At 46.5% G+C, this 14,377-nt stretch overlaps 2 protein-coding genes across 10 annotated transcripts in view; one reads left to right on the top strand and one right to left on the bottom strand.

Annotated features, from left to right (window-relative positions):
- Cyrib (CYFIP related Rac1 interactor B) overlaps nucleotides 1-14,377 on the top strand; it is a 124,970-nt gene that overhangs the window by 50,945 nt on the left and 59,648 nt on the right. For 4 of the 8 annotated variants that reach the window (XM_087556467.1, XM_087556459.1, XM_087556465.1 and 1 more), the window contains exon 1: nucleotides 12,115-12,292. The gene's annotated coding sequence lies outside the window, so the exon portion shown is untranslated. 8 annotated transcript variants of the gene reach the window in all.
- Nucleotides 10,968-12,754, bottom strand: LOC120093676 (uncharacterized). Of its 2 annotated transcripts, none has more exons than XR_015625631.1 (3): nucleotides 11,994-12,355; nucleotides 11,661-11,778; nucleotides 10,968-11,131 (listed from the first exon to the last, which is right to left on the bottom strand). XR_015625631.1 is itself a non-coding variant. In XM_087559813.1 (3 exons), the coding sequence occupies exons 1-2, from the start codon at nucleotides 12,396-12,398 to the stop codon at nucleotides 11,741-11,743; spliced, it is 351 nt and encodes a 116-aa protein (XP_087415939.1). In that variant the 5' UTR covers nucleotides 12,399-12,754; the 3' UTR covers nucleotides 10,968-11,131; nucleotides 11,661-11,740. The 2 variants fall into 2 exon arrangements, 1 of the variants encoding a protein (XP_087415939.1); XM_087559813.1 differs by having other exon boundaries at nucleotides 12,086-12,754.

The following is a 14,377-nucleotide window of genomic DNA, read 5'->3' as shown; positions in this document are numbered from 1 at the left end:
TGTCTTTATTCCCTGCCCCCGAGAGACCACTGCGGTCATCTTGAGTCCGAGATTAAGGTTTCCGTTGTTACCACAGAATAATCTGTTCACATCCTGGTGGATACAGCCATCCTTTTAATAACCACAGTGGATGGAGGCGTCAATGTTCAAGACCATATTCTGCAAAGTTGTGCACTGAGGGCGAGTTTATTTTGACTTGTGGCTTGGGAGGAGGAAAGAGCACAGTAAACCAGGCTATTAATCTTAGTCCGGTTGATTTTTCTGTGAAAACCACTGTGCACGTCTTAAGAAACCAGGTTAAATCAATTAGTAAAACACTGCCTCGTGTTTTTGCAGCACTTTTCTCAGTGCATGTCTTGGTGCTCTGTGAAGCTCATATAGTCGCTACCAGAAGGATGGGGAGGCATAGATAGGTCCGTGGGTTACTGTCGAGTGTAAAAAAGAGCCGTGGTTATCCAAGGTGTGTAGAGTTCTGACTGGAGCTTTGATGTAAGAGTTCTGTGGGGTGGTGGGAGAGCCCTAGGGAAGGTGCTCCTGGGAGAGCAGGAGAGCTGGGCAAAAGCACAGCAGCAGGAAATGGTATAGACAGGTGCGCTGTAGCTCGCTCAGAGTTACCTCAGGGACAGCATTATTTCCTACCTCCGTGGAGACTGGGAAAGTCCATCAAATGGGCATTTCCCCTTGTGTGTTTTATCAAGCAACAGACACATCTCCTAACTTTTTTTTTTTTCAGTGAAAGACATTCGTGTGACGAAGGGCTAGATAAAGATGATTTCATGGACCCCCCCACATCCCAAATTTGTCCCCAAAAATAATACCAGATACCAAACCAAGAGTTGCACATTGCTTATTAGTAATTATTTTAAAAAAGAGAGAGAGAAAGAACAAAACAGGACTCTTGTTCATGCCTCAGGGAGTTTTGATCATAAACTCTGTTGTTCTCTGGCAGTGTAGACATGAGCATCTGTGAGCTACATGGCCTAGATCCCAGGTCTAGTGGGATGGGTGGTTTGGATTGTGCTCCTCATAACCAGCAGACAAGTTTCTTGACACCTTGGGCCCTCAGTTTTTTTAAAATGTAAAACATTAAAGATGACTTTCCTTGCCTTCAAAAATTAGGGAGTTCAATGGAAACCCAGTAGGCTACGGTGGTTAGTTTTGTCAGCTTGAAAAAGTCACCTGGTAAAAGAGTCTCAGTGAAGAGTTGTTGTCTGGATTGTTTAGGTCAAGTTGGCTTGTGGGCACATATGAAGATGGTTATCTAAGGAGGGAAAACCCACCCACTGTGGGTGGCACCATTCCCTAGGCATGGGTCCTGAAGTTTGTTACAGTGGAAAAGCAAGCTTAGCACAGGCATGCATGCACAAGTGCATGCTCTGCTCTTGCCTGCGGATGTAAGGTGACCATTCCTCTCAAGTTCCTGCCGTCTCGGCTTCCCTACTTGATGGAGGGTGACCTGGAGCTGTGAGCTGAAATAAACCCTTTAACCCCTAAGTTTGTTTTGTCAGCACATATTTTCACAGCAACAGGAAAGGAAACTAAGATATTGGCACACACAAAACAAGTGACCTGTTACACAAAAATCTTAAGCATAGAAATGGATAGAATTTTCTCTGAATTCATGGGTCAAGGCAGGCCTAGGGCTTAGGCTAAAGGTTTTGTTCTTCTCCTTTGCAGCTGAGGAAGGGATGCAGTCTTTTGGTGTCTGTGCTCTAACATGAAACCTGTACCAGGGTTTTAGAGAGGGAGCTAGCTAAACAAGTTGAGCTTCTTTGTGACATAGACCATATTGATATCCTCCCCTCCTTATGCAGTATCTCTAACTTGAAAAAGTAACTGTGAGAAGCTAAGTTCGCCTATATTTTTAGCTTGTCTATGAGTTATCCTGATATGCTGTTCAAAGTTATGAATTTCACATACCAGTGTCTAGAGCTGATGACTAATCCTTTAGGTTACTTGTGAGTGCTATTCAACTCATTTCTCTGTGGTGCTTAAATGAGCTCTTGGTTTTAGGACTGGAGTGACATTAGCTCCCAGACTGGAGTAAGTCAGCACTGCTGACCACATATGCCCCTGACTATGGCTGCAGCTTTGTGCCGGGAACATGCTTTGTGTCGGGGTTTATACCAGAGTCAGTGCTGATTCAGGAGTACTGGGTTAGCAAGATGGAATGGCCTTTGCATACAGGAAGCTCCTAGTGTTCAAGAAACATCACACCATCACAGTAGTAGAAGGCTGTCAACAAGCACCGAGGCTTTTGAGAGCATGCACAGTAAGGGATCTGACCTGGTTTTCTCAACATAATTGCTGGACTTGGCAAAGGGTTCAGGCAGGTGGGGGCTGGAGGTGTCGAAGGCAGCAAGCATGTCGTCCCAAGTGTAAGGGGGCACTAGAGAAGCATCAAGATCCAGCTGACAAACAGCATGACTGTGTCTTAAGGAAACGTAGGATGAGGCCTTTGTGGGTCTTCTCCTTCCTCCCGACTTCTTGAAGCTGGGGGAACAGTTCCCACTTTTTAAGTTTACAGGGTGTTTTATCTTTAGTATTTGTGGTTGCAAAGCACTGCACTGGAGTGAATAGTGTATCTTTCATCCCTGGAAGGGAAGGCTACTTCTCGTAATTCTGGGTGACCCCCAGCAGTGTGTGACACAGGCTGGAATGTGCTGGCTACATGTTTAAAGAAATAGCTGCAGCTCATCAGTGAGCTTCTGTCTGTGAGACGCCAATCAATGGCAACTGCGGCAGTAGGTCACAAAGCACGTAGGGACTCAGAACAGTTACCATGTGACAGCCCCAAGTGCATGTTTGTGCATAGAGTCACTGAAGCGTCCATTGACCAAGGCAATTAATGGGGAGAAATGGTGTGCACCTGGGAATGGTTTAATAGATATTAACTTGTAATTAAAACCTTCAGGTAAATTGGCTTTTCTTCACTGGTGTCATATTACCTACTTTTCTCTCTTCCCCTGTGATCCTGTTTCCATTAATAGATTACCAGCCAGGAGTCTTCTCTGGGCTGCTGGCTCTCTGCACTGCCGTGTGCTTCCTTCCAGCTCTTTCCGTATCCCTTGGCCATGTCTGTGTTTGTCCTGCCTACAGCCTTCCCATTTCAGTTGCCATCCTTTGAACAACAACAGACCTTTCAAGAAATTAAAGGATTCATCCCTACTCCCACCCTGTTATCACAGGATTTTAACTTCTCTGGTCCTTCCCCACAGATCGGGACAGAGATCGTGTATAGAAATAGCATCCTGTGGTCTAGACAATTTTGCCCTTTATTCTTTTCACTTCATAGTCATACATTTTTTTGTTTTGAGTTAAGGTGTCAGATAGTTCAGGTTGGCCTTGATCTCAGTTTATTATAGCAAGGCATGGCCTTGAACTTCTTATACTCCCGTCTACCTCCTGAGTGCTAGGATTAGATTAGCATTCATCACCATGCCCAGTTTATGTGGTATTAGGGTTGGAAACCAAGGCTTCATTAATGCTAGGCAAGCACTTTTGTAAGGAAGCTACTTTCCCACCTCCCAATAACCATAAAACTTTTTTAAAAATTGAAAATTTTATGTGTGTGAAATGTTTTGCCTGCATGTATTTATATGTACTGCATATGTGCTGTAGAGGTCAGGAGGTGGTGGTGGATCCCTGGGAACTGAAACTCTGGACAGTTGAAATCCTCTATGTGGGTGATGCGAACTTAACTGGGGTCTTCTGCAAGAGCAGCGGGATGTCCTTAACCACTGAGCTGTCTCTCCAGCCCCAATACTCAGAAATTTTAAATCAGCAAATGAACTCCTACTATGTGTCAGGCATTGTTTTAGGGGACAAACCAGACCACAGCAGGTGTTACACATGTAGGTCGAGTTCATGGAGAGAGACAGTAGATACTCGGTGTGCTTTCTCAGGAGGTATCAACATGTGGAGAAAACAGTATGTCTATGAAGAATTACAAAGTATCTTCTGTTCCTGTGTACTTAGTAACCATATATGATCCTTGCTGTCAGCGCGCTATAGTGTATTTGGAATGTCAGGACTATATGCACAGAGAATGTGTGAGTCACCGAGGACAAACCCTTTACTCAGAGATGAACAAACAGATTCAAGGAAAAGAAATGCCTTGCTCGAGACCTGGTAGTTAAGATAGTTTTCATTCGTTCTAAAGCTCTGCTTAGAGTGCTACAGTGCCATTTCCTGCAGCTTATTCTTATTTCTGTGAATAGTGCTGCAAAGAGCACTTTACACCAGCACACCTGAGTGAAATTAGTAAGCCCACAGTTAATGAGACAAGAAGGAGAGGCCACCATTGACTGAGTTCTTCCGTGTGCCAGGGACTGTGCTGTGTCTCTGGCAGCAAGTGTCTGCACGTCCCTCTCTTTTCAGGTGAGCAAAACATTCAGGCCTGGCTGAGCCCAGACTGACTCGCAGCCTGTGTCGACAGCCTTCCAAGTCTGAACACGAACCTGGGAATGTCAGAAACCGTCATTTTTAGTTACTTTTTGCCTTTGACAAAATATCTAGCTGAGAAGGAAGGCTCACAGGCTGAAGACACGGTCCACTGTGGTGAGGATCTCACAGTAGCCAGAGCCTGAGACGGCCAGTTTCATCCACAGTCGGGGAGCGGAGGTGATCGCTGCTGCCCAACTTGCAGCTTCTCCTTTGTATTCAGTATGAGACCCCAACCCATGAGCTGGTACCACCCGCCTGAGTGTGGATCGTTCCTCTTCTATTGAGTTTTTACTGTGTTTAACTGCTGTTCTCTTCCCTAAGGCCGAAGACAGTTTGAATATTGACACTCCCGTTTGGTCCCAATCATCAGAATGGCAGAGTGGCTATTGGTAGGGTGAAGGTTAGGTTACAAATGGAGCCTGGACACTGAGGGATTTGGTTAAATTCGAGCCGAAAGAAAAGGAGAAAGTGAGCACAGTGAAGCTTCCTGCAGATAGATGAACTCTTTGTTCCTGAGTTTCTTGGTGGAGCCCAAGTCGAATCCTCATGATGGTGCTGGAAGGCTGGAATGTGAAATGGGTGTCAGTTGTTGTTTGTACAGCAGCAGGATTGGGTGGCAGTAGTCCTGTCACCATGTGTCAAACCACATGATTCTCCCTTATTTATTTATTTATTTATTTATTTATTTATGTGTAAGCATTGATATTTCTTTTTTTTTTTTTTTTTTCGGAGCTGGGGACTGAACCCAGGGCCTTGCGCTTGCTAGGTAAGCGCTCTATTACTGAGCTAAATCCCCAACTCCAGCATTGATATTTCTTAAAATGCATTTAAAATGTTTTAAAATGTCATTGATAAATAGGTGGCCCTGGCTACAGTTAGGGATTTCCTTCGTTTATAGGAAAAGCTATGTCTTGTTTTTATAGTGTGTGTGTGTGTGTGTGTGTGTGTGTGTGTGTGTGTGTGTGTGTAACGTAAGTGCGGCATAGTATGCGTGGAGGTCAGAAGACAACCTGGGAGGAGTCAGTACTTTGCACTCTGTCAGTACCTGGAATTGAACTCAGGTTGCCAAGCGTGTTGCTCTTTTCCACTGAGCCGTCTCCACAGCTCAGAGTTCTTGCTTATGGCTACAAAGGTGGATGGATATATATCAGAGCAGAGATTAGGGTTTGGGATGACAGCGGAGTGAGGCTTGGAACTGAACGGCCCACCCAGACGCCTTTCTTTTCTGTTACTTTGCTGCTGTCCCAGATCTCATGTCATCACATCCCTTCCTAAAGGTGACCGCCCCAAGCCTATGTCCTTGCTGGTGGAGGGCCTGTGATTGTCAGGGTTGAAAGGCCCAGTGAGCAGTCCTTTGTGCTGCTGAATCGCACCCTGGGTGGAAAGGCGTGTTTGTGGCAAAGGGAGGCACATTCTGAGCGTGCCTCTTGAATTTTCCGACAGCCACTTAGTCTGTAGGTAGAGCAGTGGGCTTGGGACTTCACTGTGCCCTATCAGCAGCTCCCATGCCAGCCCACCCCTCACAGGAAAAGCTTTGCCTTGGCTTAGAAGATTTAGAAGGGGAAAGGACAGTGTGTACAGAGATCTTTCCATCTTTTTCCAATTAAAATCTTGGCACAAAAAATGTGCTTACCATTGCTGTCGCCTGTCCCAGCAGCAGATTCCCATGCTGAACTCTGAGCCATCGTCCCCTCGAATTTCAGCTTTCCCAGTTCCAGTCTGCTCCTTGGGGTGCTAATAGCTCCAGGTGGTGAATGGGCGGTAGGGAGCACAGCTGTGTGGAAATACAGCGCTGAAGCAATACAAACAAGGGGAGAAGGTGGGAAGCCTGTCAGGAGATAGGTGCGGTGATGCTTTCCTTTCTGTGACACTGAAGAAAGCCCTTGTTTACCTTACCTCAGACTCAGCTGGTTACATATTCCATTGCCGTGTCTATATGGTGAGCTATTATATAGCCCCTAACAGTGGTGTAACTGTAGTACAGTCATTGAGGAGGGGTAGCTAAGATATGCTGTGAGGTAGAACACAGCAGATCAGTATTCAGATATGAGACATTCTTACAAAAATACACTTTCATTATATAGATATGTAATAGCATTTGGAAGGGTATCCATATGTTGTGGGTGGTTGGATCGTGAATATTTATATATTTTTCTTTTTGCTCATATGTATTTTCAAATTTTTCTTTCCATCAACATATTACTCATTGGAGTGGGAAAAAACGGTAAAGAGGTCCACAGCATCTCAGTTACTGCCCGGCCCTCTGGTGAATCATGCCTTATATTTGTGGGGAGTCTTCTAGCAGTTGGGCATTGTAGCAGGGACTGCAGTGCTCCTGGTAGTACCAGTGTGGCAGAGCCTGCTTCCTCTTCCTGTTCCTCCTCCTCCTCTTCTTCCTCCTCCTCCTACTCCTCCTCTTCTTCCTCCTCTCCTTTTTAAGCTGAGAAACATTAAAAATGACAGTTTATGAAAGTTAAGTGCTCTGAGGGTGAATGAGGGAAAGTAGGGGTTCATCTTTAGGAAGGGGTCTGGCAAGAATCTTTGCAGCCAAGAACTGAGACACAGCCATGGGGAGAGAAAGCGGATGTGCGGTTCTGAGATGTCAGGGCTGATGCAGGCTGATGGGGTCCTTTTTCCTTGATGTAGTTCACTAAGAGGGCTGGAAAAAGAGCCTTCGACACCTCCTCTGTGAGAATGTGTTCCATTTGGAAATGTGACCGGGACTCATACTTTTAACTTAAGGGGAGCTTGGCCATGAGGACTTCAGGGGCTTCAGGGGACTGGCTAATGTTTTGCTAAATAGCGAAAAGGTCTTGAGTTTGATTGGGTGGCTTCGTCTTCGGTTCTTTTGAAATGGCAGTTGCGATATCTTCCTCCAGTGTGAAATGAGCTTCCAGCTGTATCCCGGGCCTCACTGTTCTCATCAAATATTGATTGGCTCCTCATCCACTAGAGGATCATGGAGTCTCTGCTTGGAAGCCCTGGCTGTGGAGGAGATGGTTGGAAGGACCTCTGACCTTGAAAGTTCCCTGTTTGCTTATCCTGGGAAGAGGAAGGGAGAGATTATAGAGCACGGTTTGAATCTCACCTGGCTGCAACCGGAATTGTGAGGTGGCTTTGGCTCTGCTGTGAGCCAGTGCTGCACAAGAGTGCCTTGTGGGATAATGAGCCCAGTCCCTGAATGTCAGAGAATGGGAAGCTGAGCAAAGCTGGTCTCAGAATGTGGGTTTACACATTCTGAGTGTGCATGCCTTGTGGGTTGTAAGGAAACTGGGTGATGTAGCTTAAAGACAATAAGTGTGTTTAGACTCTGACCCAGCATTTATAATCCAGGGAATTATGTGGTCACAATTCATCCTCAAAAAAAAAGAAGCCGAGATGGCTGCCTTAGCAGCCATAAGGACAAACTCTTTGGGGTCAGAAAGTGTCTCCCTGTACAGTATTTCTGAGAGCTCATGCCATTCCTGGAAAGTAGCTAAGTTCCTATCCCCAGGCCAGGTAGGAAGTGAGAGGTTGGAGATATGAACGAATGGCCCTTGTTCACTGGTACTCGGGCTCTGAACTTTGATATGTGCCTCCTCCCCGCCATGGGCTTGCCTGGAAATGCTGGGTGCAGTGGCAAGAATCAGGAAGTTGTCAGGAAGGAAGGGAGACTGTTTGACATTGTTGGAGAAACTGACACTGGAAGAGGTTGAATTTGTGTAAGTCCTGGAGCAGGTATTGAACCTGACGCACATCTAGAGCTGCACAATCCAGAGTTCTGAAGTGGCTTTGGCTCTGTTATTACCCTGTGCTTCCCAAGAATGCACATGGGGGGAATGAATGAATGAAAGGAAAGAATAACTCGATGGGATGAGGACATTTTACAACGGCTTCTGTGGGGAACTATCTGTCAGTATGTCCCCTGCACCCCCAGAGTTGTTCAACGTCTGCTGGCCCTGAGGCCACACTTTCCCAAAACCCTTTACCTAAAGACTCTTTCTCTTGGCTTTATACTGCCCTTGCAAAAATCCCCATTGTGAGCGGGTCTAGGGTCAGCTGGCTGTTGGATGCGGACACAGCAATGGAAGGGAACTGGGCTATTGCAGTGTGATGAAATGCTCTATAGCTGGTAAGTGCTAAGTGCATCTGTGGGGAAGGGAGAAGGGCTTGGGAAATAGTTATGTTCATCTCAAGATAACAGTTAAAGCAGTGTGTGTCTGCATGGATAAAGGTTGGAGAAGAGGCATGAAAACTGGGTAAAGGTAATTGGGACCTGATGGTGACACCATCCACTGATGTCCTCAGCTAAGAACCCTTTGCTCAGTGTCCCTACAGTTCCTGTTTCCTATGACCCCAGTTTCAGTCAGTCATATAAACTCAGGGAAATACATGACTGCATATCTTAATTTTAGCATTTTTTCTTTCCTTGGTTGAGAACGATATCTACAGGACCTTGAACATGCCAGCCAAGTGTTCTACGACTAAGCCCCTCCAGAGTCTCTCAGCTGGCCTCCTGGCCTCTATTGTCTCCCATAGTGAGCCCATTTGGACATCGTGTTCCAAGTGGTCTTGATAGGAAATATATCAGATTCTGTTTCTCCCTTGGTTACAAGTATCTCTTTTCCTGTCACTGTGTTAAGATTTGCCATGACTTTGGCTTCTTATTGTCCTTCTCTCCTACCCCATTTGTCTCCCAGACTGCTCTTGCTCCCTTGCTGCACCCTTTTCTTGTCCTTTCCTCAATTCTTTTATTTATTTTTAAGATTTTATTTCTTCTTTCCTCAATTCTTAAGGACCAACTCCAAAGGCCCCAGCTTTGGCAAGACCTTCAGAGCTGTTCCAAGTAGAGTTGGCTTGTTCTTACGACATACCTTGCAACATTCTCTGTTACCATTGCGAAGCTCTTGCTCTCTCATAGAAACCTCCAGAGACCTCAAAGAGGGACAATGTATTCTCTACCTCAGACCCTCCCTCAGACCCTCCCGTGATTCCAGGGATATGAGAGAGGGGATAGGTCAAAATGTTGATGGAACAGAATAGTTTATCTTAACAGTACAAAGATTTATTCCTTTTCATGTGTGTGCGTGCATGTGTACATATACATATGCATGTGTAACCCTGTGTGTATACATGTGCTTGTGAAGGCCTAAGAGCATCAGATTCCCTAGAAGTGTAAAATGACAGACAGTTGTGAGTGGCCTGATGTGGGTAATAGAAAGTGATACATGCACTTGCACACATACACATGCACACACGCACGCGTGCGCGCACACACACACATCCTCTGTAAGAATAGTTAAGTGTTCTTAACTGCTGAGCATCTCTCTAGCTCTATCATCATCATGCTTTAAAATGGATCTAATCATAAAAATGTAAAAGAAAACAGCATTTAAAGCAAGCAGTGGGATCTTCTGAAATTTGAGAACGTAGACGGAGTGTAGTATATGTGGCGAAGCAGACAGATCTCGGAGCTGACAGATTGCGTTCGAATCCTGGAACTGTCACATACTGAACCCCACATTCCTCATTTACAAAGCGGACATGAAAACAGTACCAGATGGGATGTCTATGAAAAGCAAAGGAGGAAATGCAAGTCAAAGGCTGAGTACAATGCTTGGCGCTGTGTAAGTAGTGTTAGGATTCCAGAGATCTGAGGTAGCTGCCATGACTGCAACGTCTCTAACTGGCCATCCCTCTTTCGCAAACATCTTCTTGGTGTCCTTCTGCTTGCTTTTGTAACCTAAAACTTCTAAACCTTTGGCCTCAGCTGAATGAAATGTGATCGTGGTTAGGCAGAAGGACAGAGAAAGAGCTGTGGAAGAATAAATTTAGCCTTTCTTGTAGGGGGAGGGGGCTTGTTTCCTGAGCCAGTTTTCTGCACATGGGCTATGGTGGAGCCTGCTTATGTTCTCACTATGTCCAGAAATGGGTCCTGGGCCGATGAAGGGGAAGCTGCTCTGAAAGGAGCATTCCGTGCTCTCAGCAGGACTTGACCTATTGTTCTTAGTAATTAGCCAACTCTTCTCGGAGTATAAGCACCTCAGGTCAATGTCCACTTTTGATTCCCACAGATAGCATTAAGGCCAGTGGATGAAGATAGCAGTGTGAAGTCTGAGGTTCCTCAGACAAGAAGCTGACAACTGCTGTGATGCGCTCCTTTTGGTTGGAGATGTTCTAGCTAAACTGGATGTTCATGGGAGAGATTTCTGCAGTTGCTGTGTGGTTGCCCTGAACTGATGTCTGAGGGATCAGTCAGATACATGGTGTTATATGGGCTAATGAATGCCAGTGTGTGTCAGATAAATGGGCCAAGCCTTATTGGATGGTGAGGATAGTTCTATCATTCAGTTTAATAAAAAGTTAAAAAACCCCCAATATATTGTCTAATCCAAAGCCTCCTTAAGTATAAGATCGGAGATGTAGGATTCTTGCCCTTAATGTATGCTACCCCACCCCCCAGGCTCTCCTGACTCTATTGCATACTATATTGTCTTCATGAAATTGAAGAGGCAGACGGACTGACCAAGACAAAGGCTTACTACAGTAGAAGACACCAGATTAACTGGCTACATTTATTAAGGCCGGTGGTTCTCAAATGATCTCTGTTCCGGAGTAAAGGGTTTATGATTAGGGTTTCCAACTGTCCCTAAGTTCATGAGTCGGAAATCATCGTATAAAGATTTGTGTTTTCATATGCATCCTCCTAGGGAGAAAAAAAGAGAGTCCATACTTCCATGGGATTTTCAGTTGGGGTCTTAACCCCAAAATGCCCAAAACTCTTCTCTTTAGTTCTATCTTAGTGCTGTGCTCAGCAAACTAAATATAGTCATGGGAGAGGTAACTATGTTAATCATTTATATTTCAGTGCTAATGCTGATGAGACCTTTTTGTGTGTGTGTACAGAAGGGGAAGGAGCATTTATTTTTCCAAGAGTGACAGTGGGATTAGAGAAGTAATTAAGTGTCGTAGCCCTACATCACATCAGAATCGGAGCCCACTCGACGTTTCTGTCGAATCGACCCCAGAACAAGGGTCTGAGTTATTTCAAAGATTGTGCGTGGAAAGCCACGTTATCAAGTGGAGTCTCATTTCTGTTCCCAGACTGATCATTTAACACCTCCCAAGGGCGTCTCTGCGATAGCATCTCAGGCGATAACGGTGTTTCTCCCTAGGCCCTGGGGATCCTGCCTAGTGCCAGAGCTGCCTCTGGAAGCGCGAGAGGCGCTCAGTACCAGGCCCGAGGGGAAAGGCTTGCTGCCAGGAGCCAGGCCTCTTCAGGTGCGGGATGCTGGAATGCGGCGTCTCCCTGGGTTTAGCTCAGAGCCTTGGTCTCTTTCTGAGCCTGTTGACCTGTAAATTGTTCACCGCCACAGTTAAGACCCTCGCAACCGCCGACATTCCCTCCCGCGAAGGTGCTGCCCCTTTAAGGGAGGGCGTGGTCTTGTGCGGCCTGGCCGCGCCCCCCAGCTTTCCTTGGGGCGCGCCGGACCACCTGTCTCCGGCCGCGTCCCGCCCCTTTCTCGAGGGGTGGGAGAAGAGGGCGGAGAGGACGGTCGAGGCTTTACCTTGCGCAGCGGTCGCGCGGCGCATGCGCATGGCCGGACAGGTCCGCGGCGCCCTCACTTCCTGGCACTCCCCCCTCCCCCTTCGCCGTTACCCTGTACATCCGGGTCTCTTGCCCTCCCCACTCCAAGCCGCCGTCGCCGCCGTCGCTTAGCTCTTCGCCGCTCCGCCAGAGGGGCAGGTGCGGAGGGGCTCCCGGTCCGGCCGCCGCCGCCCGCTCCGGGCCCGGGGCTCCCTCTAGCGCCGTGAGGAGCCTCCGGCGGCTGAAAGAAGCGCGGCCGAGTGCTTGAGTTCGCGGCGGGTGAGTGACCGGCCGGTCGTCTCCTCACGCCCCTTGCGCCGCGGCGGGCCGCGCGGCCGCCTTGCGCGCTCCCGGCCCTCCCTGGGCCCGGCCTCCGCCCATTCATTCTCGGGGTCCTCTCTTCCGCCCGGGTCGCGGCGCGTGCGGGAGCCAGCGGCCCGGTGCCGGGCGCTTTTCGGCTCCCCTGCTTCTTTGCCTTCCTTTCTGCCCCGGTGCTCCGCTATGGCCCGGCTCCCAGGCTCCTCCGTACCCCGGCGCCCCTTCTCTCTGGGCCAGCTCTCCCGGGGCCCTCACCGGGTCCTCGGACCACGCTACGCTTTGCCCGGACACCCTGCGCCAGTGGAGGGTTTGCGTGTCTTTGCTACCATCGCTGCATCTTTCACCTATGAGACCAGACCTTTTAACTTTTAATTCCCGGCGTTTAAAGTCCAGATACTCAATCCTAGGGTGTGGTCTTAGTGTGTTTCCAACACACACACTTACCCAAATCTATGTCTGTCAGAGTCTCGTGAGATTGGCCATCGGGGTGTGTGTGTAACCTCGTGGCTTCTTTGGGCCACACCGCCTCCCTCGTATTTGGTACATTAATTTTTCTCTTGAGCATAAAATGAGTCAAAAAGTGTTCTTTTCTGTGATTCCATGCCTGCTTTGCAGCATTACCTGTTTGTACTGTTAGTGGGACTTTTTCTTGTCTCTGACAACACTTACTTACACTCCTGTATCTTCTCTTCCAAATACTGCTGGAATGCCTGAACCCTTGAACCACAGAATGCCATTCTGGATAAAGCCAAGTGTTCTGACTCGTTGACACTTTCTCCCTTTTCCTGAAGTGTACTGACTTTGACACCTTTGAGCCCTGCTGCAGAAAAATGTGCCAATCAATCTTGAGTTCTTTGAGTCTTGCAGTTTGATATACTGATGTTCTATAAGAGTGCTTTCCCATAACCAAAGCAACTTTTGTCACTTGTGTTTGGCACCTTATTGCACATAGTTTTAGATTAGTATATCCCAAGAAAAAAACACACAGATCCTTTTAATTCTTTAGTTGTGTTTAATAATGGAAACAGAAGCTTAGTGATGAGAATGACTGTAGTTGGAGCGTATTTGATAGTCTGTTGTAAAGTTTAACTGAAACTGCCAAGTCGGCATCTATAAAATGAACTAACAGCACTTTTTGCACTGTGACTTTCATAGTCCATTATGGTGAACTCCAGTTCATTTCCGAGCACACATGCCACATATAACTGCAGCCATGCCACCCTGTAATGGCAACAGCAGCATTTTCTAATACTTTGCCCTTTCTTAGCAACTAGGGTTTTTGTTTGTTTTGTTTTTGGTTTTTGGTTTGTTTGTTTTTGTTGTTGTTGTTGTTGTTGTTCTTGGGCTTGGAGGTCCCCCCCCCCCACTTTAGGCTGTGAATAGCCACTTTACAGATTTCTCTTAAAAAAAAAAAAAGGAAAGAATTGATGTGTTTGTGTGTGAAAGTGCAGGAGTTTGACTGTGATTCTGTGGAGTTGATTTTCTTTTTTCCTTAGCCATGGGATTCAGGGATTGAACTAAAGTAGCCGGGCTTGAGCGATCTCATTTGTCCCAGCAATCAGATTTCTAACTCTTTTTTTTTTTTCAGAGTGGTTTTACTAGATGATTTAGAAAATCCCTTATAGCATCAGTAGTGATGGTGGCTGCCTGGGAGGAAAGCCTTGCTTTGTAAAATGCTGATGGTTCTGTAGTGTTACACATAATTGAGCTGAGTATACTTTTTTCTTTACTAAGAAAGAGACCATTTGATCAAGGACAGCTAGGTTAATAAGTTGCTTTTGGTTGTCCCAGCAAAGAGTGAAGGCAGTTGATTTCTAATATAGTATAAGTGATATTTAATGGAGTTTAAAAATTAATTTCTCTGAGCTCTCTGAAAATAGGTTAAACATAATGTGTGTGGAATGGTACCATGTTCAAGATTGTTTGACTCGCAGTTGAAATAACCATTTATCTCTACTTAGTAAACAGTAATTGATGGAGAAGTGCAGAGTGATGTTTTTTCACATTACTCCTAGTCTCCTTAGGGAAATGCCGGGATTATCAGTC

Source organism: Rattus norvegicus, chromosome 7, assembly GCF_021556685.1.
Source record: "Rattus norvegicus strain SHRSP/BbbUtx chromosome 7, alternate assembly SHRSP_T2T, whole genome shotgun sequence".
NCBI lineage: Eukaryota > Metazoa > Chordata > Mammalia > Rodentia > Muridae > Rattus > Rattus norvegicus.
Note: the sequence above shows the minus strand (reverse complement) of the source record. Positions and strands in the feature narration are given on the sequence as shown.

Excerpts from the sequence above, each read along its gene's own strand:
- LOC120093676 (XM_087559813.1), bottom strand. The coding sequence starts at position 12,398 with ATGAATGGGCGGAGGCCGGGCCCAGGGAGGGCCGGGAGCGCGCAAGGC. Across the intron at positions 11,779-12,085 it reads AAGAGACCCGGATGTACAGG|GTCAACAGGCTCAGAAAGAG; the intron begins GTAACGGCGAAG and ends AACAATTTACAG.